The sequence below is a fragment of the Pongo pygmaeus genome, chromosome 1 (assembly GCF_028885625.2).
Source record: "Pongo pygmaeus isolate AG05252 chromosome 1, NHGRI_mPonPyg2-v2.0_pri, whole genome shotgun sequence".
Lineage (NCBI taxonomy): Eukaryota > Metazoa > Chordata > Mammalia > Primates > Hominidae > Pongo > Pongo pygmaeus.
This window is the reverse complement of record NC_072373.2, coordinates 77428282-77453757: the sequence shown is the minus strand read 5'-3', so window position 1 is coordinate 77453757 and position 25476 is coordinate 77428282. Positions and strand designations below refer to the sequence as shown.

The 25476-nt window shown below is 36.7% G+C and overlaps 1 protein-coding gene across 6 annotated transcripts in view; it reads left to right on the top strand.

Annotated features, from left to right (window-relative positions):
* SUCO (SUN domain containing ossification factor) overlaps positions 1 to 21481 on the top strand; it is a 77722-nt gene extending 56241 nt beyond the window's left edge. For 5 of the 6 annotated variants that reach the window (XM_054456039.1, XM_054456057.2, XM_054456074.2 and 2 more), the window contains 6 exons: positions 665 to 752; positions 9757 to 9861; positions 11722 to 11876; positions 12353 to 12444; positions 18387 to 18442; positions 19463 to 21481. In XM_054456039.1, the coding sequence (XP_054312014.1) occupies positions 665 to 752; positions 9757 to 9861; positions 11722 to 11876; positions 12353 to 12444; positions 18387 to 18442; positions 19463 to 19906 (940 nt within the window). In that variant the 3' untranslated portion in view covers positions 19907 to 21481. Of the gene's footprint in view, positions 1 to 664; positions 753 to 9756; positions 9862 to 11721; positions 11877 to 12352; positions 12808 to 18386; positions 18443 to 19462 lie in introns of those variants that run through there. The other variant, XR_010123089.1, reaches the window with a different exon arrangement.
* Positions 21482 to 25476: the final 3995 nt, after the last annotated feature.

Sequence of the window (25476 nt, the reverse complement as noted above, 5' to 3'; positions counted from 1 at the left end):
TTAAGAGTTTAGATAAGTGAAGACAGGGATGGACTGAACTGGATGATTGGGCACATTTGCAGTTTGCTCTCTTTTAAACAGGTCTCAGCATCCTAGTTCTAGTTGTAATAATTTCTGCTTTTAAGTGCCAGAGACAGTGCCAATTCATTAAGACACCAGGCCTGGCTTTTTAAACCTATTTACTCTTTTTTTATCCTTTGTGTGTCCATTGTCTGTCCTTAGGGCTTCTCTACCAACGTTTTGCAAACATCTAGGCACAAGGGTCCAGAGTTCCTGAAACACCACCTTTTCTTACATCTCTTAAATTGAAATGCCACTAATAAGGTGTCACCAAGGCAGTCTTATATCTGAAGTAGGAAATTTTTCTAATCCACACATGGAATTAATTGGCTAATCGTGTGTGTGTTCATGTGTGACATGCCCACTTAGCTACCCCATACCTGCTCTTACTTTTCCCTACCTCCATCTGCATCCCAAGGGAACCACAGAAATTACTGAATTTTACATAGCAGAAGATAAATAGAATTGTATTGCACAGGCCTGAATAAGAGTCACTTTAAGAAAAATAGATTTGTCTCATATATCAAAATCAGAAGTATGTTTCCATTACTAAGTGGAATAAGTAAGAAATTAAAGCTGATTTAAACCAGTTCTTACTCCATAGGTACCGAAAACAAATGGAAGAAATGCAAAAGGCTTTCAATAAAACAATTGTGAAACTTCAGAATACTTCAAGAATAGCAGAGGAGCAGGTTGGTCTTCTACATCCCTTATTTACTTTTTATATAAATTTCCACTGAATTCTGTAGGATCTCACTGGTAAAGAATAAGTATTGTAGTTTCACTTTTTCCTCCTGATAGTTGCTGGTGTTTAAGCCTGTTATATTAATATGATGTCATGTTTGGAAAGTTACATAGCTATTAGCATCATTATCTTCTCTAGAGAAAGATTTATTTATTTAATTTTTTTTTAAATTATACTTTTAAGTTCTAGGGTACATGTGCACAACGTGCAGGTTTGTTACATATGTATACAAGTGCCATGTTGGTGTGCTGCTGCTGTACCCATTAACACGTCATTTATATTAGGTATATCTCCTAATGCTATCCCTCCCCCCTCCCCCCACCCCACGACAGGCCAGGGTGTGTGATGTTCCCCATCCTGTGTCCAGGTATTCTCGTTCATTTCCCACCTATGAGTGAGAACATGCGGTGTTTGGTTTTCTGTCCTTGTGATAGTTTGCTCAGAATGATGGTTTCCAGCTTCATCCATGTCCCTACAAAGGACATGAACTCATCCTTTTTAATGGCTACCTAGTATTCCATGGTGTATATGTGCCACATTTTCTTAATCCAGTCTATCATTGTTGGACATTTGGGTTGGTTCCAAGTCTTTGCTATTGTAAATAGTGCCACAATGAACATACATGTGTATGTGTCTTTATAGCAGCATGATTTATAATCCTTTGGGTATATACCCAGTAATGGGATGGCTGGGTCAAATGGTATTTCTAGTTCTAGATCTCTGAGGAATCGCCACACTACCTTCCACAATGGTTGAACTAGTTTACAGTCCAACCAGCAGTGTAACGGTGTTCCTGTTTCTCCACATCCTCTCCAGCACCTGTTGTTTCCTGACTTTTTAATGATTGCCATTCTAACTGGTGTGAGATAGTATCTCATTGTGGTTTTGAATTGCATTTCTCTGATGGCCAGTGATGATGAGCATTTTCTCATGTGTCTTTTGGCTGCATAAATGTCTTCTTTTGAGAAGTATCTGTTCATATCCTTTGCCCACTTTTTGATGGGGTTGTTTGATTTTTTTCTTGTAAATTTAAGTTCTTCGTAGATTCTAGATATTAGCCCTTTGTCAGATGAGTAGATTGCAAAAATTTTCTCCCATTCTGTAGGTTGCCTGTTCACTTTCATGGTAGTTTCTTTTGCCGTGCTGAAGCTCTTTAGTTTAATTAGATCTCATTTGTCAATTTTAGCTTTTGTTGCCACTGCTTTTGGTGTTTTAGTCATGAAGTCCTTGCCCATGCCTATGTCCTGAATGGTATTGCCTAGGTTTTCTTCTAGGGTTTTTATGGTTTTAGATCTAACATTTAAGTCTTTAAGCCATCTTGAATTAATTTTTGTATAAGGTGTAAGGAAGGGATCCACTTTCAGCTTTCTACATATGGCTAGCCAGTTTTCCCAGCACCATTTATTAAATAGGGAATCCTTTCCCCATTTCTTGTTTTTGTCAGGTTTGTCAAAGATCAGATGGCTGTAGATGTGTGGTATTATTTCTGAGGGCTCTGTTCTGTTCCGTTGGTCTATATCTCTGTTTTGGTACCATTACCATGCTGTTTTGCTTACTGTGGCCTTGTAGTATAGTTTGAAGTCAGGTAGCATGATGCCTCCAGCTTTGTTCTTTTTGCTTAGGATTGACTTGGCAATGTGGGCACTTTTTTGGTTCCATATGAACTTTAAAGTAGTTTTTTCCAATTCTGTAAAGAAAGTCATTGGTAGCTTGATGGGGATAGCATTGAATCTATAAATTACCTTGGGCAGTATGGCCATTTTCACGATATTGGTTCTTCCTATCCATGAACATGGGATGTTCTTCCATTTGTTTGTGTCTTCCTTTATTTCGTTCAGTAGTGGTTTGTAGTTCTTGAAGAGTTCCTTCACATCCCTTGTAAGTTGGATTCCTAGGTATTTTATTCTCTTTGAAGCAATTGTGAATGGGAGTTCACTCATGATTTGGCTCTCTGTTTGTTATTGGTGTATAGGAATGCTTGTGATTTTTGCACATTGATTTTGTGTCTTGAGACTTTGCTGAAGTTGCTTATCAGCCTAGGGAGATTTTGGGCTGAGACGATGGGGTTTTCTAAATATACAGTCATGTTATCTGCAAACAGGGACAATTTGACTTCCTCTTTTCCTAATTGAATACCCTTTATTTCTTTCTCCTGCCTGATTGCCCTGGCCAGAACTTCCAGCACTGTGTTGAATAGAAGTGGTGAGAGAGGGCATCCCTGTCTTGTGCCAGTTTTCAAAGGGAATGCTTCCAGTTTTTGCCCATTCAGCATGATATTGGCTGTGGGTTTGTCATAAATAGCTCTTATTATTTTGAGCTACATCCCATCAATACCTAGTTAATTGAGAGTTTTTAGCATGAAGGGCTGTTGAATTTTGTTGAAAGCCTTTTCTGCATCTGTTGAGTTAATCATGTGATTTTTGTCTTTGGTTCTGTTTATATGATGGATTACATTTATTGGTTTCCATGTGTTGAACCAGCTGTGCATCCCAGGGATGAAGCCAACTTGATCGTGGTGGGTAAGCTTTTTGATGTGCTGCTGGATTCGGTTTGCCAGTATTTTATTGAGTATTTTTGCATCGATGTTCATCAGAGATATTGGTCTAAAATTCTCTTTTTTTGTTGTGTCTCTGCCAGGCTTTGGTATCAGAATGATGCTGGCCTCATAAAATGAGTTAGGGAGGATTCCCTCTTTTTCTGTTGATTGGAATAGTTTCAGAAGGAATGGTACCAGCTCCTCTTTGTACCTTTGGTAAAATTCGTCTGTGAGTGTCTGGTCCTGGACTTTTTTTGGTTGGTAGGCTATTAATTATTGCCTCAATTTCAGAGCCTGTTATTGGTCTATTCAGAGATTCAGCTTTTTCCTGGTTTAGTCTTGGGAGGGTGTATGTGTCCAGGAATTTATCCATTTCTTTTGGATTTTCTAATTTATTTGCGTAGAGGTGTTTATAGTATTCTCTGATGGTAGTTTGTATTACTGTGGGATCAGTGGTGATATCCCCTTCATCATTTTTTATTGCGTCTATTTGATTCTTCTCTCTTTTCTTCCTCATTAGTCTTGCTAGCGGTCTATCAATTTTGTTGATCCTTTCAAAAAACCAGCTCCTGGATTCATTGATTTTTTTTTTGGAAGGGTTTTTTGTGTCTCTATCTCCTTCAGTTCTGCTCTGATCTTAGTTATTTCTTGCCTTCTGCTAGCTTTTGAATGGTTTGCTCTTGCTTCTCTAGTTCTTTTAATTGTGATGTTAGGGTATCAATTTTAGATCTTTCCTGCTTTGTCTTGTGGGCATTTAGTGCTATAAATTTCCCTCTACACACTGCTTTAAATGTGTCCCAGAGATTCTGGTATGTTGTGTCTTTGTTCTCGTTGGTTTCAAAGAACATCTTTATTTCTGCCTTCATTTTGTTATGTACCCAGTAGTCATTCAGGAGCAGATTGTTCAGTTTCCATGTAGTTGTGCAGTTTTGAGTGAGTTTCTTAATCCTGAGTTCTAATTTGATTGCCCTGCGGTCTGAGAGCCAGTTTGTTATAATTTCTGTTCTTTTACATTTGCTGAGGAGTGCTTTACTTCCAGCTGTGTGGTCAATTTTGGAATAATTGTGTGGTGCTGAGAAGAATGTATATTTTGTTGATTTAGGGTGGAAAGTTCTGTAGATGTCTATTAAGTTGGCTTAGTGCAGAGCTGAGTTCAAGTGCTGGATATCCTTGTTAACTTTCTGTCTCGTTGATCTGTCTAATGTTGACAGTGGGGTGTTAAAGTCTCCCATTATTATTGTGTGGGAGTCTGAGTCTCATTGTACATTGTAGGTCTCTAAGGACTTGCTTCATGAATCTGGGTGCTCCTGTATTGGGTGCATATATGTATTTAGGATAGTTAGCTCTTCTTGTTGAATTGATCCCTTTACCATTATGTAATGGCCTTCTTTGTCTCTTTTGATCTTTGTTGGTTTAAAGTCTGTTTTATCAGAGACTACGATTGTAACCCCTGCTTTTTTTTGTTTTCCATTTGTTTGGTAGATCTTCCTCCATCCCTTTATTTTGAGCCTGTGTGTGTCTCTGCACGTGAGATGGGTCTCCTGAATACAGCACACTGATGGGTCTTGACTCTTTATCCAATTTGCCAGTCTGTGTCTTTTATTTGGAGTGTTTAGCCCATTTACATTTAAGGTTAATATTGTTATATGTGAATTTGATCCTGTCATTATGATGTTAGCTGGTTATTTTGCTCATTAGTTGCTGCAGTTTCTTCCTAGCCTCGATGGTGTTTACAATTTGCCATGTTTTTGCAGTGGCTGGTACCGATTGTTCCTTTCCACTTTTAGTGCTTCCTTCAGGAGCTCTTGTAAGGCAGGCCTGGTGGTGACAAAATCTCACATTTGCTTGTCTGTAAAGGATTTTATTTCTCCTTCACTTATGAAGCTTAGTTTGGCTGGATATGAAGTTCTGGGTTGAAAATTCTTTTCTTTAAGAATGTTGAATATTGGCCGCCACTCTCTTCTGACTTGTAGAGTTACTGCCGAGAGATCCGCTGTTATCTGATGGGCTTCCCTTTGTCGGTAACCTGACCATTCTCTCTGGCTGCCCTTAACAATTTTTCCTTCATTTCAACTTTGGTGAATCTGACAATTATGTGTCTTGGAGTTGCTCTTCTCGAGGAGTATCTTTGTGGTGTTCTCTGTATTTCCTGAATTTGAATGTTGGCCTGCCTTGCTAGGTTGGGGAAATTCTCCTGGATAATACCCTGCAGAGTGTTTTCCAACTTGGTTCCATTTTCCCAGTCACTTTCAGGTACACCATTCAGACATAGATTTGGTCTTTTCACATAGTCCCATATTAGTTGGAGACCTTGTTCATTTCTTTTTACTCTTTTTTTCTCTAAACTTCTCTTCTCACTTCATTTCATTCATTTGATCTTCAATCACTGATACCCTTTCTTCCACTTGATCGAATTGTCTACTGAAGCTTATGCATGAGTCACGTAGTTCTCGTACCATGGTTTTCAGCTCCATCAGGTCAGTTAAGGTCATCTCTATGCTGTTTATTCTAGTTAGCCATTCGTCTAATCTTTATTCAAGATTTTTAGCTTCTTTGTGATGGGTTCGAACATCCTCTTTTAGCTCAGAGAAGTTTGTTATTACCAGTCAATTGAAGCCTACTTCTGCGTACTTGTCAAAGTCATTCTCCGTCCAGCTTTGTTCTGTTGCTGGCGAGGAGCTGCGTTCCTTTGGAGGAGAAGAGGCACTCTGATTTTTAGAATTTTCAGCTTTTCTACTCTGGTTTCTCCCCATCTTTGTGGTTTTATCTTCCTTTGGTCTTTGTTGATGGTAACGTACAGATGGGGTTTTGGTGGGATGTCCTTCCTGTTTGATAGTTTTCCTTCTCACAGTCAGGACCCTCAGCTGCAGGTCTGTTGGAGTTTGCTGGAGGTCCACTCCAAAGCCTGTTTGCCTGGGTATCACCAGCGGAGGCTGCAGAACAGCAAATATTGCAGAATGGCAAATGTTGCTGCCTGATCCTTCCTCTGACAGCTTTGTCTCAGAGGGGCACCCGGCCATATGAGGTGTCAGTCCACCCCTACTGCGAGGTGCCTCCCAGTTAGGCTACACGGGGGTCAGGGACCCACTTGAGGAGGCAGTCTGTCCATTCTCAGATCTCAAACTCCATGCTGGGAGAACCACTACTCTTCAAAGCTGTGAGACAGGGACGTTTAAGTCTGCAGAAATTTCTGCTGCCTTTTGTTCAGCTATGCCCTGCCCCCAGAGATGGAGTCCACAGAGGCAGGCAGGTCTCCTTGAGCTGCGGTGGGCTCCACCCAGGTCGAGCTTCCTGGCCGCTTTGTTTACCTACTCAAGCCTCAGCAATGGCGGACGCCCCTCCCCTAGCCTCACTGCCACCTTGCAGTTCGATCTCAGACTGCTGTGATAGCAGTGAGCGAGGCTCTGTGGGCATGGGACCCTCCAAGCCAGGCGTGGGATATAATCTCGTGGTGTGCCGTTTGCTAAGACCGTTGGAAAAGCACAGTATTAGGGTGGGAGTGTCTCGATTTTCCAGGTACCATATGTCACGGCTTCCCTTGGCTAGGAAAGGGAATTCCCCGACCCCTTGTGCTTCCTGGGTGTGGCGATGCCCCGCCCTGCTTTGGCTCACACTCCATGGGCTGCATCCACTGTCCACCAAGCCCCAGTGAGATGAACTCAGTACCTCAGTTGGTAATGCAGAAGTCACCCGTCTTCTGCGTCGCAGACGCTGGGAGCTGTAGACTGGAACTGTTCCTATTCGGCCATCTTGGAACCTTCCAAGAAAGTTTTCTTGAGCATTATTCATAGTACATTGTGTGTGTGTGTGTGAAATAGAGACAGAGGACTTTCCTGCAACTTTGTTAAACTCTAAAATTTTTTTGTGTGTATTTTTTTTAATGTAGATAATCTTATTGACTGCAAGTAAGAACAGCTTTGTTTCTTCTTTTTGATCGTCATACCTTTTTTTTCCCCCTATCTCTTGGCTAGAGCCATATAGTGATACAATAGGACTGGTAATTATGACCATTCCCCTGTCTTGTTGATTTTAAGGGAACTATTTCAGTATTTTACCTAGCTAGTGTGATATGTGTGTTATAACATAATGAAGAAATTTTACACTTTTCTTAAAGGTTATTTGGGACTGAGGGATGGTGAAGCGAGGAGGCCTTATACTGCAGAGTTTTGTTAGGTGCATCTTACTCTCCTATTCGTGGCACGTTATAAATTGGAGATACACTTTGCGAATATTTTCTCCCAATCCATTACTTGTTTTCTTATTCTCTTTACGGTGTGGTTTGAAGAGCAGAAGTTTTTGATTTGTTGAAGCCCAATATATCAGTGTTCTCTTTGCTCTATGAAATATTTGCCTAACGCAAAATCACAAAGATTTTTTCCTTTGTTTTTTCTAGAAGCTTAATAGTTTTAGTTTTATATTAGGCCCATGATTCATTTTGAGTTAACTTTGATGTGTTACAGGGTATGGATCAAGGTTCTTTTTGGAAAGTCAGGGTCAGAAGAGCAAAGCATATAGACATCCATTTGTTCTAGAATCATTCGTTGGAATGTGTCCTTTCTCCACAGAATTTCCTTTGTACATTTGATAAAAATCAGTTAACCATATATATGTGGGTCTGTTTCTGGGCTTTTGTTCTATTGATCTGCTTGTCTATCTTTAAGGTAATAACACAATGTTATGTTTGTTGTAGCTTTATATTAATATTTTTAGTCAGGTAATGTTAAGTCCTCCAGTTATATTCTTTTACAAGATTGTTTTGACTGTAGTAGTGTTTTGCATTTCTGTATGGATTTTAGGCTCAGCTTGTTAATCTGTACCAAAAAAAAATTGAATCTTGATTGGGATTGTGTTGATGAATTTATAGATTAATTTGCATAATTGTCATCTTAATATTAAGGCTTCTGACTCAGGAACACAGTGTGTTATTTAGCTTTCATTAGTTTGAATACGAATGCCCCTTCCTCTGTATTTTCTCTTTGCTGATATGTAACATCTATGTCTTGTGTCTCAAAGACTTATGTAAGTACTTTTCAACAATGTTGTATATTAATAGTATTGGAAGTTAATCCTGATTAGAAGTGTTAATCAACTTACTAACTTTAATAGCTTGTTCTTTAAATGTTTATAACTGTCTTGAATTTATCAGTCAAATGTAAGTCAGGATTCAAAATAAACAATTTAAAAAGTCACATTTAGCATTTTGGAAAGATGAAGTAGGGTAGAAAGTACCATAGTGGATCACAGTAAGGGAAGTAAGTGAAATATTTTGTTACAGTTTTATACACCTCCCCTCTCCACACACAGGTACACAGCTTTTTTTAAAAGTTTTTTGAATCAAAATATGAAAAACTTAGGTCTAGAATAATAAATAGTTATGTAGATATTTCATATAGGGTCCTAAAAGAGTTTTAGATTTCCTTGACTTCTTCCTGCCCTCGTTTCCTCCTCCCTAACTTTATTAAAAGTTCAAATTTTCGACCATCCTGGCTAACACGGTGAAACCCCGTCTCTACTAAAAATACAAATAATTATCCGGGCATAGTGGCGGGTGCCTGTAGTCCCAGCTACTCGGGAGGCTGAGGCAGGAGAATGGCATGAACCCGGGAGGTGGAGCTTGCAGTGAGCTGAGATTGCACCACTGCACTCCAGCCTGGGCGACAGAGCGAGACTCCATCTCAAAATAAAAATAAAAGTTCAGATTTTCAGTTAAAGTCTCCCTAATACAGGGTCATAATTATGATTGTGATGTAGAATTCCCTAAAGTATGCATACAAACTATATTATAAATAAGACATCTTTGTTGATTATAAAAGTTTCTAAACTTCAGTGCTGCCTAAAACAAATGGAAAGATAGGCGTTTTTGATGCATTTCTTTCATTGGTGATATTTTAGCATTGGTTGGATGAACAATTATGGATATTTCACTATGTACCGTCGTAAGTTCCAACATAATATGCTATGAAGGAAATTTTTAAAACTTGGTTTTGAGCCTACTTTATAGCCAAAAACATTCTTCAGAAAATTTTCAATTTGTCTTTGTGCCAACTGCTTTGCTTTAAAAACACTGACTTTTTAAATATTTCTGGTTATATGCTAGTTTATATATATGGAACACATGTTAATTTGAAAAGTAATTTATCAAATTCTGTTATACAGTATTTCACATTGTAGCAGTGAGTGGCAAAAATAAATAAATAATAATTCTTGTTGGGGAGGGTTAGACACAGTCCCAGATACTTCAAGTGTTTTGTTTATTTCTAAAATTTCTGTTCAAAGTTTACTTACTCATTGAGATTCCTATTAATACACTTGTTTTGGAATAACTTAATGGTTTTTTTTAGATTATTTGACTTCAATTTATAATGTTAATAGTTTGTAGTTAATATTAAAAAAATAATAAATTCCTTTGTCATAGGATCAGCGGCAAACTGAAGCCATCCAGTTGCTACAGGCACAGCTGACCAACATGACACATCTTGTTTCAAATTTATCAGCAACAGTAGCAGAATTGAAACGGGAGGTAATTGTTATTGCTGGTATTGTGAGACCCAATGCATGTATAGAGGTTGTCATAAAGCCAGGCTTGTTAACATGAACATGGTACCTAAAACTTTGACCAAACAAAATTGTCATTTGTAGTGAACTTTTTCAAAAACCAGAATATGGCATTTTTAAGTTTTGAAAATATATTATCATAGTCTTTTGTAAAATATGGCTTTCATAATTTAGGCCATACCTATAATATAGGTATAAAACTTCTAGCAGGCCTTTTGTAAGCATTGATAGTAGCAACACATACTTCATTTTCAATTCAAAAAGGCTTATAAAGTTGCTTAACAAAGCAAAAATTTCATTGATTTAAAAACTTTTTATTGAGCATCTAGTGTATGTGAAGTGTGAGCTGTACACTGCTAGGTTGTGGCATACGGTAGTTAATAGTCCTGGCCTCACAGGGTTTACATCCTGGGGGAGGGATATAATACATTTAGTAAATAAATAAATAGATGATAATTTCTCCTAGTGATATGTACTATGAAGAAAATTAAATGTCTGTGTGTGTGTAGGGTGGTGGCAGTAAGGGATGCTGCTTTAGTTAGAGTGATCTTGGAAGGCTTATCTGAGGAGGTGGTATTACAGCTAAGTACTCAAGAGGAGTTAGCAGCCACACATTGCCTGGAATGACAACAAACCTGTTTCTAGCAGAACTAGGGCAAAGGACTGGAGAGTAGAAACAGTGTAATGTGTTTGAGAGCAGAAAGAAAGCTGGTATGGCTGGAGCAGAGTGAGTGAGAAAAGTGAAGCTGAGAAATGGGTTCAAGATATTGGCAGAGGCCTGGTCTTGTAGGACTTCATAGACAATTTAGAGTTTGAATTTTATTTGAATCTTTGTATCATTAGAAAGTATTAAGAAGTGATATGGATCATGTCATTAATGCTTAGCACTTTGAGAAACTCTCCATTTATTGCTTTGTGGAGAATTGCCTGTTGGGGAACAGCAGGAGCAGAAGCAGACAGGAAACCAATTAAGAGGTAATTGCAGGCCAGGCATGATGGCTTTCGCCTGTAATCCCAGTGCTTTGGGAGGCCCAGGCGGTTAGATCACTCGAGGTCAGGAGGTGGAGACCAGCCTCACCAACATGATGAAACGCCATCTCTTGTAAAAATACAAGAAAATTAGCTGGTGTGGTGGCATGTGCCTGTAATCCCAGCAACTTGGGAGGCCAAGGCAGGAGAATTTTGAACCCAGGAGGTGGAGGTTGCAGTAAGCCAAGGTCACACCACTGCATTCCAGCCTGGGCAACAGAGCAAGGCTCTGTCTCAAAAAAAAAAAAAGTAATTGCAGTAGCCTGGATGACGTGGTGTTGATTTAGAGTAGTATTTTAAAAGTGGAGAATAGTGTAAACTTGTTGAATTCAGAATATTTGTAAGTTGTAGAAAGATAAGCCTTGAGGAACTAAGGTTGATCTCTAAGTTTTGGGCTTACATAACTGGGTGGTTGATAGTTCATTTTATAAGATGGGAAAGACTGGGTAAAAGCACAATTATTTTTTCTCCCTGAGGAGGAGATAGTGTAAATGGAAAGACAAACAAAATGTGACAAAATGTTAACAATTGGTGAGATAGATAAAGGTATAATATATTTGTTGTTTTATTTCTAAAACTTTTCCATAGGTTTCACTCCTATAGAAAGAATTAGAATGCTGCAAAGAATTTTTTTTTTAATGTCATAGTTTATTTTCAAAGAGCATGCCCTGCATCTCTGGTCTTTGAAGCACATTAAAAAAATACTTAAAATGATTGGTCCTTTGAATTTTAGATACCTTATGTTTTTCCTAATATGATTTCCTGTGATTATTATTTAACCCTCTTCTCATCTCAGGTTTCAGATCGACAAAGCTATCTTGTCATATCTTTGGTTCTTTGTGTTGTCTTGGGACTGATGCTTTGTATGCAGCGTTGTCGAAATACTTCTCAATTTGATGGAGATTATATTTCAAAACTTCCTAAAAGTAATCAGTATCCAAGCCCTAAAAGGTAATATCAGCATTATATTTCACAATTTTATTTTTTTACTATGCTTTATATATTTTTGAGAAATTTTAAGCAAATAAACGGAGACTGAGGTAATTTCTTTCCCTATATGATTATCTTGAAACCAAAACATTAAAAACATCTTTCGATAGTAAGGTGATCCTATGCCTAACCTGGCTCTGTAGACTATAATAGAGAAAACACTAATAGTAAGTGCATGAAACCCCTGAAATATTTGGTTGAGAAAGATGCTTAAATGTGGAATTCAAAGGAAGAAGAGAATACATATTTTAATATAGTACCTTTTAGACAAAGATCTCTAAATTTTTTTTTCACCTGTATTAGTAATAACTGGAGTGTTAGAGTTAGTCCCGTGTGGTATGTACAGTTCTCAATAACCTCTGTGTAGCCTCAACAAAAGAGTAAATTATATGTGCTTTACTCGTTGTAACCAATATGTATTTTTCTTAATGTGTTAGGTGTTTCTCTTCCTATGATGATATGAATTTGAAAAGAAGAACTTCATTCCCGCTCATGAGATCCAAGTCTCTACAGTTAACTGGCAAAGAAGGTAGATTTTTTTGGATATATAATATGTATATATAAACATGAAACTAGCTTCTGGCATAAATGTAATGTCAGTGTTGTGTTCATGACCATCTGCAACAAAAAATGGATACAAGTAGCCTTTGTCTTTGTGCTGTGTCAAGCCACTTTATCATTTTCACATTTTATATCTGTCTTTGTTCCTAAAAGCCCAGAGGGTAGGGAGGGGGGCTTAGTTTAATTAGCAGTTGGTAGCTTTGTTTGCACATGCTCCTGTTTAGAAGTATTTCTTTTTAGAAAGGGATGTTTGAGAAAGTTCAACAGATATGGAAAACCTGAATGTGCTCCCATAGCATCCTGTGCTTTTCTGCCTCCTCTTCTTATACAGGTAGGACCCCTTTTGTGTCTAGTTTAGGACTGTGAGGCACTTTCTGAACAAAAATCTGGTCTCTTTTTTTTAGCCCCAGAACCTATGATTAGGTTCCATTGTCTAACACTAAATAAATACTTACATTTAAATGAATGGATGTGTACTGAGTGGATATTTTCCTATTTCAGTATCTTGTAATTAATGCATATTAATAGAATTAGAAATTTGTTTTCATACTAATATTAAAATAACTGAATTAATTACGTATTTTATTTAGGAGTGCTTTCTTAATAATCGTTGGTTGTAGGATTTAGTAACTGAGTAGCATGTTTCAATTGATTAAATTATTCAAGTAATCATTCCTGGGCTTCACTGGTTTATTATTATTACAAAGCTTTACAGACTTAACCCATTATGTGTGTTTACTTAAAGCTAGTAAATCTCTTCTTCCTCCTTTTTCTTTTTCTTTTGGTTAATATGTCTTTTTATAAGTGAAATTTTTAATTTAAGTATAATTATATGTAAAATGTAATGAATTTTCACAAACAATACAGCTGTGCAAATAACACCTAAATTAAGAAGTAGAACATTAGCACCTCAAAAACTTCCTTGTGCTCTTTTAGTCACTGCCCATCCTTTCCTAGAGTAGCCAGTGTTTTGATGTCTAACCATTGTGAGATTCACCATGCCATTGACTATAGTCATTTATTTTCGTTCCTTATAGTATTCCATTATATAGGTATACTGTACATTATTCATTTACATTTAGATTATTTTCATTTTGAGGTTGTTACATACTTTTGGTAAACACCTGTGCATTTCTGTTGGGTATACACTGGAAATGGGATTGGTGGATCATAGGGTATGTGTGTGTTCAGCTTTAGTAAATACTGTCATACAGTTTTCCACACTCTTTTATGAATTTGCCCTTCTATCAGCTGCGTATGAGAGTTACAGTTACTCCATATTCTAAACATTCCTTATTTGAGGTATACCTGTGCAATTAGGAAATACGTTAGATTTTTACTTCTGAGCATTTCTAGTCTTAAGTGAAATCATGACTATCTTACTATCTCTCTTCTCTTTATCCAGTTTTTTAGGGCCAAACAGAGTAGCGTTTTGCACCTGATAATAGAATTACTTCTATTTTAAAAACAGTGTCATCTTGGTGTATCTTTACCAGTAAAGAAAGTTGAGTAGAGGAGGTAGGAGACTGACTTTAGTCCTGATTCTACCAATAGTTAATTCATCTATTTCTTCTATTGTTTGATAAGTTCTGTTGTTATGGCATTTATCATAGTATGCTTTGATTTTACCTATTTTTACTTGCCTTATTTTCACTTCTAAGCTCTGTGGGAGAGACCATGTATTTTTCTTATTGTGATAAAAAGCACATAAAATTTATCATTTTAACAGTTTTTAAGTGCACAGTTCATTAGTAGTAAGTATATTTCATTGTTGTGAAACAGATCTTCCGAATGTTTTCGTCTTGCAAACCTGAACTCTGTGTCCATTTAACCAATTCCCCTTTTCTCCCTCCCTCAGTCCCTGGCAACCACTATTCTATTTTCTGTTTCTATGAATTCAGCTACTTCAGATACCCCATATAAGTGGACTCATATAGTATTTGTCTTTCTGTGATTGGCTTATTTCACTCAACATAATGTCCTCAAGGTTCATCTATATTATAGCATGTGACAGAATTTTTTTCCTATTAAAGGGTGAATAATATTCCATCCATTGTATTTATATACCTCATTTCCTTTATCCATTCATCTGTAAGTGGACATTTGGATTGCTTCCCCTCTTGGCTGTTGTGTGAGTAGTGCTGTTCAGGGGTATACAAATATCTTTGCTCATTTTTTAGTTGGATTGTTTGATTTTTTGTTTTTAAGTTCAGGGAATTCTTTATAACCTCCATTCTGGATTATAACCCCCATTAGATAATATGATTTGCGAATATTTTCTTTCATCCTTTAGGTTGCTTTTTCACTGTTTTGATTGTGTCCTTGGATGTACAGTTTTTAAGTTCAACGAAGTCCCATTTGTCTGTTGTGTTTTTGTTGCCTGTACTTTTGGGTCATATCCAAGAAATCATTGTCAAGTTCAAGGTCATGAAGCTTTTCCCCTGTTTTCTTCCAAGATTTTTATAGATTTATGTCTTTAATCTATTTTGTGTTAATTTTTATATATAGTATAAGATAAGGGTCCAGTTTCATTCTCTTGAATGTGAATATTCAGTTTTTCCAGCACCATTTGTTGAAGAGACTGTCCTTTTCCCATTGAGTGGTCTTGGCACCCTTCTTAAAAATGAGTTGACCATGTACATGAGGGCTTATCTCTATGTTCTTTATTTTGTGCCATTGGTGTATTTGTCTGTGTTTATGCCAGTACTCTACCACTTTGATTACTATACCCTTGTAATGTGTTTTGAAATCTGGAAGTGTGAGTTATCTAACTTCATTCTTTTTAAAATTATTTTCCTTATTTGAGGTCGCTTGAGATTTTATGTGAATTTTAGGGTGAACTTTCTATATAAGCAATGTCGTTTTACTAGTTCACTTGCAGATTATTTTGGATTTTCAGTGAATACAGGTACATATACTGAGAACAAAGACAGTTTTGTTTTTTTCCTTTGCAGTCCTTATAGCTTTTATTTCCTTTGCTTTCTTAACTGTGTTAGCTTGCATTTTCAGCAATGTTAAATAAAAGTGATTGACAGGCATCTTTGTCTTGTTCCAAAGGGAAAGCTTACAGTGTTTTACTGCTAAGATTGTATTTGTCATAGATGTTTTGTGGATTTTTTATTATGTATTTTGTCATGTGTTACCTATTGTCATAGGTATTTTATGGATTTTTTAATATTTTATTTCCATTTTTAATGTTACAAACATGAATTATATTCGATTTTCTAACGTTAAACTTATATTGCATTTTTAATACCAGTTGGTCATGATATATGTGTGTGAATTTTGTATTGTATATATTATTTCTACAGAATTTTGTTAGATAATTATTTAGGAATTTTGCATCTATATGAATAAGATTGGCATGTAATATTTTCTCATGTTGGATTTTGGTATGTAAGGGTTATAAAAATTAGATGGGCAGGGGTATCCCTTTTTATGTTTTCTTTTTTTTTCCCCTTCCATGCTTTCATTAAGATTTTTTATTGGGGAGGAAGTAAATATTCCCTTTTACTGCCATTATGTTGGAAGGTGTGTACTGGTTCTGTTCTTTTACTAGTTACCCTAGAAGTCACAAGTATTAATGTTTGCCAAAGTCTCAAGTTCATCAATACTTGCATCTTCTCCTGAATAATACATAGATCTTAAAACTCTTATGTGTCCCAAGCCTTATTTATGTTACTGTTCTTGTATATTTTAATTCTATTCTTTCTGCTTAATTTTAACTCAACAAGGTATTTCTTTTTACACTTAATGTTCATTTAAATTTACCCCACGTTTACTAATTTTTTTATTCTTCAGAGCTTTCATTTGTCATTAGTTAAAACTGAAATATTCTCCTCTTCTTTTTCTTTATCATTTTGAGATTCGTGAGGCTCTCTGGAGCTCTGGATTTGTAGGTTTCTTTTACTGGTTATTGAGAAATTCTCAACCATTATTTTTTCCTCTCAGATATTCCCTGTGCCCCAGTCTCTTTTAGATTCTCATATTTAGTTAAACATATTACTTCTCCGTGTATCTTCCCTGTCTTGTAAACATTCCACCTTTTTGACTTTTTATGCTGTTTTTGGATGATATCTTCTGATGTGCTTCCAGGCCAGCAGTCTTACTGTTACTAAATTTATTCATTGGGTTTTCAATTTCAGTTATTTTTTCCATTTCCAGGAGTTCTTTTTGTATTTTTTAAAAATCCAGGTCTGTATTTTCCTTGTTATATGTTTCCTGCAGATATTTTCAAGCTTATTTTCTAGACATATTAAGCATAATTGTCTTTATAGTTTGTGTTTGATAAATCTAATATCTTGAATTTTTGTGAGTCTGTTCATTGTCTTTGTAAGCTCTTACTCAGGGTGTGTTGTGTCTTTGTGTGCTACTTTTTCTCTTTGAAAAGTTATTTGTAGGGATAATTTGAGGCCTATAATATAGGTTCTTATTTGAGAGGGAATTTGTGTGTGTGTTACATTCGTGTAATACCTTACATTCATGACTTGTGGTTTGTTGGGCCACCAGGTGATGATAATTTGGACTGCAAGTTCATGCATGGCTTCATTCTTTCCCTGAGGATACAGTCCTTTGGATTTTCAGTTTACTGTACACAGGGAGATGGTATCTTATTACACTAAACTTTGAGTGGGCCCTAGGACCTGATTTCTGATCCATTCCCTTATGATACCATCAGAACCAAAGTTCATATATTCTTGTGTTGACAAATGTTTTCAGGGCAAAAATGACTTTTGTCTTCTACTTGACTGTCCGGGTTCCCACTTTTCTTTCAGTTTTAGCCTAGGGATTACTTTCTTGGCAGCTTTTCAATGCTTTTAGTGATTTAAAAAAAAAAAAAAAAAAACTGTCATTACTTAGTTGCTTTCGTTGTAGAGGTTGATCTGAATAACATAACCATTTCTAGAAATAGACATCATTATTAAAGAAAGTAAATTAAGATTAGTAATCTGATAGAAATGACTGTTTAGAGGGATGTTTTGATATTTTCATATATTTGATGACTTTCTCAATAAATCTCTGAAATATAATGTAAAAAATTATAATTGGTTGAATTATATTAATAAATTTCCCAAATGTGTAGAGCTTCTGTAGTGAATTTGCTATGTGTAAGCTTTTGTCTCTGTCAGACCTTAAATTGTTTATTTTTAGTGGATTGAATAGGACTAAAGTCTTATAGCCTGTCTTTTAAAAATGCGTGTCTATTTTGTCAGTGTGGGGGTGGGATAGGGATATATCTTGAATCTGCTTAGAGTAATGAAACCTTAGAAACTTTGGGCTAAAACTAATAAATCTAATTTACTCACTATGCCAGAAGTGTTCATTCATTATTGCTTAGTGATATATATTGCATGTTCAAGCTGTTTTTAGATTTGGATTTCATAGTTTTGATCATAGTAATAAACAGAGAAAAATATCTTGGATCTCTTTTTGTGTTTATTTCTCTAACTGGCTTCCAAACACGGTCACGACTACTTGTTGCACATTGTTAATCTACCTTTGTGACACAGTTTAGAGGCTAGTCTTTTAGGGAAATATCCAAATGATCTGTAGGTTTGGTGTTAGCTTACCCAGGAATGTTTCTTTTCTTATCAGGTAAAAGAGTGAGGCTGGGCCCAAAGAAAGATCCTTATTGTATTGGTTGATAACCAGCTACTAGTTAATAACTTAAGGAAGTATAGTTATTTGAAGATGACCAGTCAAGTATAGGAATCATATATCATCTTCCACCTTGCCTCTTTTTGCTTACTAATTTAAAATGCATAAATATATAGTTAACCTGATACAAATTCATTGGTTCTATTACTAGAGGATAATAAAGAATGATTTTTCTTATTTCAGTGTTTAATTATAGCAAATCCACCAAATCCACTTTACGTTTTTACATCTGCTTTTTTTTTTTACTTACAGTAGACCCAAATGATTTGTACATTGTAGAACCCCTCAAGTTTTCTCCAGAAAAGAAGGTAATTGTTTATTTCTTTTTAAGTGTATTGCTATGTTTTGTGATAATAAATGAAGAAAAGAGGTTGAAAGGTTTAAGGTAATTACCTTTAAGTAGTCCTTAACTGAATGTTTATTTTCTATCATGATAATGTTGTAAATAAATATTAACAGGAGTCAGCAAGCTGTGACCCACAGGCCATATGGGCCATGAGCCAGATAGGTTTTCTCATTTTTAAAGAGTGATAAAACAGAACAGCATGCAAGAGAGAAAATGTGTGACCTGCAAAGCCTAAAATATTTACTGTCTGACCCTTCACAAAAAAACATTTGTTGATCCTTGGATGATTGTCATTATTTATTACTGAATGCATGCCAAGCACAGAGCGTGCACCATTCCTCTAATCCTCACCACAACCTGAAGATGATGTTATCCTCATTTTTTTTTTTTAATGAAAAAACAGCAACTCAGAATGTACTTAGGATTTTTTGGCTTCAAAGTCTGTGTTTTTTCATTTTGCCTTTCAAATTAAGTTATACTAATTTTAGTTAGTAGTAATTTCATCTAGGTGAAAGAACTTGGGCTTTGTAGGCAAATAGCCTAAGACTCATTCTCAACCTGGCTGCTTACTACATTGTAACTTGGGCAAAGAACTAAACATCTGAACCTTGCTTTTCTCATTTAAGAATCAAGGATAAAATACCGACCTTTCAGGGTTAATAGCTGCCATAATACATGAAAGCAACCTGTATGCTATCAGGCAGTTAGTAGGTATTCAGATTATTAGTATCACTCCCTAAACCTATATTCATAGGTAGCAGGTAAGCAATTTAAAGAGTTTTGATTCAGTAGTATTTACAAAATGGGAAGGTGATGGTAGTATCTGTATAGAACACAACAATGTATGTGTTCTGTGCTGTTTATAATACTGTTTTACTTTTCACCAGGAGGTGGCACTTCTCTATTAGCTCAGCTCTCTAGGTGTTTGATAAGATTACTATGGGAAGTATCATTACTAACTTTTCTTTTTCTTGTGTTGTAGAAGAAGCGCTGCAAGTACAAAATTGAAAAAATTGAGACCATAAAGCCTGCAGAACCGTTGCACCCCATAGCCAATGGAGACATAAAAGGAAGAAAGCCCTTTACGAACCAGAGAGATTTTTCTAATATGGGAGAAGTTTATCACTCTTCTTATAAAGGTCCTCCATCTGAAGGAAGCTCAGAAACTTCATCACAGTCAGAAGAGTCCTATTTTTGTGGCATTTCAGCTTGCACAAGTCTGTGCAATGGACAGTCTCAAAAGACAAAAACTGAGAAGAGGGCTTTAAAACGAAGGCGATCTAAAGTCCAAGACCAAGGAAAATTGATAAAAACTCTAATACAGACTAAGTCGGGATCATTGCCGAGCCTGCATGACATAATCAAAGGAAACAAAGAGATCACTGTGGGAACATTTGGTGTTACAGCAGTCTCGGGACATATCTAAAATTAATTGAACTTTTCATACTGAAGACTTTTTTGTTGTTGTTCTTTGAAGAACAGTCTGTGGTATTTGAAGGGTTTGGGGGAGGGAGAAAATATGAATGGGAAAGGCATTCAGAAATTATGGTTTCTGCCTTTTTAAAAAGTAGATGGGATTGTGTCAATCTTGGTTAATGAGCTACAGTTTTACAAAGCTGATCACTTCCTATAAGGACAATGGTAGACATTTTATAAAGATGTTTTTTCACAAGATTAATTACTGGGACAAAAGTAATTTGGAAGCCCAGTTCCTTAGGTGGGATAGGAATGAAAGCCTAAACCTCTTCCTTTAGCTTTGTTCCTATTTCTTGCACCTTCCCATATTTATGTGCCTTTTGTCTATTTATAATGCCACTGGAAGAGGAGGGATAACTTTTTCTGTTATTTGATTTCTTTTATAACTTTGTTAGGTTTTTGAAGCTGCAAACACTACAATGCTTTGAGGGGGTCTGTGCCTGAAGCTCAGCAGTGTGGGTCAGACAATCTAAAGATCCTAAAGACTTGCCAACTGGATCTTTGTTTAGCAAACTCACTGGAAATGAACACTTAATGGAATTTTTAAGTCTGTTCTGTTAGGTAGATGGTGATGCTCTTGTTATTTTCACTTATTCAGACTGGATTACTTCTTACTTAGTTACTAACTCAATGAGGAAAAATCCCTACAGGATCTTTTTTTGCAAACAACTGATATATGCAAACAAATTTTTGACAAATTCACCTTTTAAACACACTTAACCATTTGTGAAGGTTTTCTTTAGCTTACATTTTAAACATACACAATAAACACTAATCCTCCAAACTTTCACTGTTTTTATTAGTATGAATATAAAATTTGAAGGTTTGGCCAATTAGTACAAGTCTCATGATGTAATCACTGCCTGCGTACATATGCACAGATCCAGTTAGTGAGTTTGTCAAGCTTAATCTAATTGGTTAAGTCTAAAGAGATTATTATTCCTTGATATTTGCTTTGTATTGGCTACAAATGTGCAGAGGTAATACATATGTGATGTCGATGTCTCTGTCTTTTTTTCTGTCTTTAAAAAATAATTGGCAGCAACTGTATTTGAATAAAATGATTTCTTAGTATGATTGTACAGTAATGAATGAAAGTGGAACATGTTTCTTTTTGAAAGGGAGAGAATTGACCATTTTGTGTTGTGATGTTTAAGTTATAACTTATTGAGCACTTTTAGTAGTAATAACTGTTTTTAAACTTGTCTAATACCTTTCTTGGGTATTGTTTGTAATGTGACTTATTTAAAGCCTTTTTTTGTTTGTTTAAGTTGCTGCTTTAGGTTAACAGCGTGTTTTAGAAGATTTAAATTTCTTTCTTGTCTGCACAATTAGCTATTCAGAGCAAGAGGGCCTGATTTTATAGAAGCCCCTTGAAAAGAGGTCCAGATGAGAGCAGAGATACAGTGAGAAATTATGTGATCTGTGTGTTGTGGGAAGAGAATTTTCAATATGTAACTACGGAGCTGTAGTGCCATTAGAAACTGTGAATTTCCAAATAAATCTGAACACTTGTCTTTATTAATTACTGGCTCTTCTGTCTTTTAAAAGAGAACTCAGAAATTATTAATCTTTGAACAGAGATTTAAGTTTTTGCCACTTTTAAAGCTAAATATAGCAGCATTCCATTCAATATTGATCACATTTCAGCCAACTACAAAATGATGGTACTTTTACATAAACATTTTGCTCCCTATGCTATCAAAATTTCAGTTTTTCATATCTAAATACAGCATAACATTTTGCAACATGAGGTTTATTTTTTCCTCTCACATAACTACATGAGAAAAAAAAGAAGTGAAAATAGTAGATTTGTGCCTATTAAGAAGCAAAAACTATATAGATATTTATCCAATGGGATTTCTAGTGTTCCCTGATGATCAACCTCATTTTATTTCTTCTGATGTTAAGTAAAGCATTAAAACAGTATGAAATAAAAGGAAACTAGGGGATTGGTAAGAACAAGGATGCAAAGTAAAACAATTCTTTTAATTGAATTTTTAAAAACATTAAAGTTGTGGCTCACGCCTACAATCCTAACACTTTGGGAGGCCAAGGCAGGGGGATCATTTGAGGAGTTCGAGACCAGCCTGACCAACATGGTGAAAACCTGTCTCTAATAAAAATTTTAAAAAAGCAGCCGGGCATGGTAGCGCATGCGTGTAGTCGCAGCTACTCAGGAGGCTGAGGCAGGAGAATTGCTTGAACCTGGGAGGCAGAGGTTGCAGTGAGCTGAGATTGCACCACTGCACTCCAGCCTGGGTGACAGAGTGAGACTGTCTCAAAAAAAAAAGTTATGCATACATATAATTTGATAAATTAGTTTTATAAGGCTTATAAAGTAAGAACAGAAAACAGTTCTCTATTCTGTACCATTTCTCACACACACACACACTACCAGTACCACCCACCTTTCTCCACCGAAGATTTCTTGCTTCCCAGTGGCAACCATTTTTGATTCCATCTGCAGTTACTGTGCTTCCCTTACCTTGCTGCTTATTTTTCCATTTTTAGATGTGTCCTCAGTTTGAATATACAAACCTGTAGGCATGAATGTGAGATAGATATAAACTTATATTGGTTAATGTAATTGGATAAGTCTATTCAAAATCACACAACAGGACAACAAGTACTGCTTTTCTTCAACTGATTGATTTAAAAAATTTCAAATCTGTAGATAAGTTGAACACCATGTACCTTTGCCCAGATTCACCAGTTGCTAATCTTTTTAGTTTTATGTGTATGTGTTTTATATGTATATGTGTATTATACGTATACATGTATGTATAAAGATATGTATGTGTGTTATGTGTATATATATAAAGAAACATTTTTTGGTGAGCCATTTGTAAGCAAGTTGGGACATTATGACCCTTTCCCCCTAAATACTGTAGCATATTTTTTCCTAAAGTAAGGACATTCACTTATGTGACCATAATACCTGTATAATGTGTAAGAAAATTAATAACTCCATAATATCTAATGCACAGTATATAGTCAAATTTCTTCAATTGCACTCATTTGTTTATTTTGATCCAGGGTCCATTCAAGGTTCATTTGGTTGTATTGTCTATTTAGTGTCTAAAAAAAATCTACTTCCTGACTTTGAATATTGTCTTTGTGCAAGGTCCATACTTACTTTCTCTGAATCATCCCAGTTTTAGTGGATGAGCTGCCCAAGTGAGCAGGAAGAGCTTTTTTGAGTGATGTGTTGATGTTGTCACTGAAATTTTATCCCAACCCACGAGTATTTATAATTAACACATTGTTTAAAATATCCTGTTGGAGCAATAACCTCTGCATTACACTCCACTTAATCTACTACTTTAAAAATTAATCTTTCAGGCTGGGTGTGGTGGCTCACGCCTATAATCCCAGCATTTTGGGAGGCCAAGGCAGGTGGATCATTTGAGGTCAGGAGTTCGAGACCAGGCTTGCAAACATGGTGAAACCCCGTCTGTACTAAAAATAGAAAAATTAGCCAAGTGTGGTGGTGCACACCTGTAATCCCAGCTACTTGGGAGGCTGAGGTGGGAGAATCCCTTGAACCCAGGAGGGAGAGGTTGCAGTGAGCTGAGATCGCACCACTGCACTCCAGCCTGGGCGACAAGAACAAAACTCCATCTCAAAAAGAAATAATCTTTCAAATATTTGCTTACAACAGAGTTTATTACTGCTATTTTGAAGTCATATAGCCTGGGCTACCAAATCTGCTTCATATTTTTTGACAGATCACCAAATACTAAAATCCAAACAAATGCCTTATAACACTTGTAAAGACTTTTGAGCAAACATAAGTATTGATGATTTTTTAAAAAGTGAATGAAGAGCAAGTTTTAATCCCAGGATAGTTTAAAATAGCCAGCTCCCCAGGGAAATGGTATATTACACAGTTTAAGAGCAGGTGCTGACTGGGCACAGTGGCTTATACTTGTAATCCCAGCACGTTGGGAGGCCAAGATGGGAGGATCACTTGAGGCCAGGAGTTCAAGACTAGCCTAGACAACATATCAAGACCCCATCTCCACAAAAAGTTTTCTAAAAATAAGCTGGGCATGGCCGGGCATGGTGGCTCATGCCTGTAATCCCAGCATTTGGGAGGCCGAGGTGGGCAGATCACAAAGTCAGGAGTTCAAGACCAGCCTGGCCAACATGGTGAAACTCCATCTCTACTAAAAAAATATAAAAATTAGCCAGGTATGGTGGCATGCACCTGTAATCCCAGCTACTCGGGAGGCTGAGGCAGGAGAATTGCTTGAACCCAGGAGGTGGAGGTTGCAGTGAGCTGAGATCATGCCACTGCATTCCAGCCTGGGCAACAGAGCGAGCCTCTCTGTCTCTAAATAAATAAATAAAAGCTGGGCATGGTGGGTGACAGAGCAAGACTCTGTAAATAAATAAATAAATAAATAAAAATAAGCTGAGCATGGTGGTCCATGCCTGTAGTCCTAGCTACTCAGGAGGCTGAAGCAGGAGGACCACTTGAGCCCAGGAGTTTGAGGTTGCAGTGAGCTATGATTGTACCACTGCACTCCAGCCTAGGCAACAGAGTGAGACCCTGTCTCAAAAGCAAGTGCTTTAAAGTCAGACTACCTGTTTTCATATTTGCTATCCACCTCTTACTGGGTACAGCATTGGACAAATCACAGTCTCATTAAACATGAGATTTCTCACCTGTAAATGAAGATAAGAGCACCTATTTCAAAGGGTTGCTTTGAGGATCAAGAGTGCTAATAACTAGCATATACATGGCATAGTACACACTAAACATAAGCCATCAGTTTTCAGATGCTCAGGGTTCTGATCCTTGGTTTCTGTACATCTATCAGGAGGGGTCAAGAAAGGAGCTCATTATGCTTGGCGTAAGACTTCCATCATCTCCAGCCTCTCTCCATCATCACCACCATTTGAAAGGTCAGTAGGGAGTTTTGAGTCCAGTATACTCTGAGAAAGACCACCCCTCAGTTTTGTCATCATGAGGGTCAGTAGGGCATCCCAGAGCTCTGCAGAGCTCCTGCAAAGATGTTGCCACCCCTTTCTACTGCCCAGTATAAAGTCTTGCCAACTTTGTGCCTCAAAACCATTAAGGTGAATTTCATGTCTTAGATTCTTGTTAATTTTATAACCACAAGAAGCCTCATATGACTTGTAACATTCTTTTTTCTGGATCCATATTCCATCCCCAACTCCTAAAACACTTCTGTGCCCTCTGGAACTCTAATCCAATCATTAGTAAAATTCCCTGCAATCTTTCATTTCTTTCAGCCTTCACTTTGCCTCTGTTCTATTTGAAACTACTTCCCTGAATCCTTCTCAGGAGGTCACTTTTTTTTCCTATACCCCTCACACCAATGGGCCTGAAGATAGGCTAGTTGTTGTCCTTAATCTTCAATGCCACTATAAGACTACTCTCCACTTTTGCTAAAATTGCTCTTTGAATCTTGTATCAACAAACTATACCACCTGCTGTCTCTCCTTATTGCAAATGATCCCCTGTTTTCTCTCACCCTTATCCTTGGG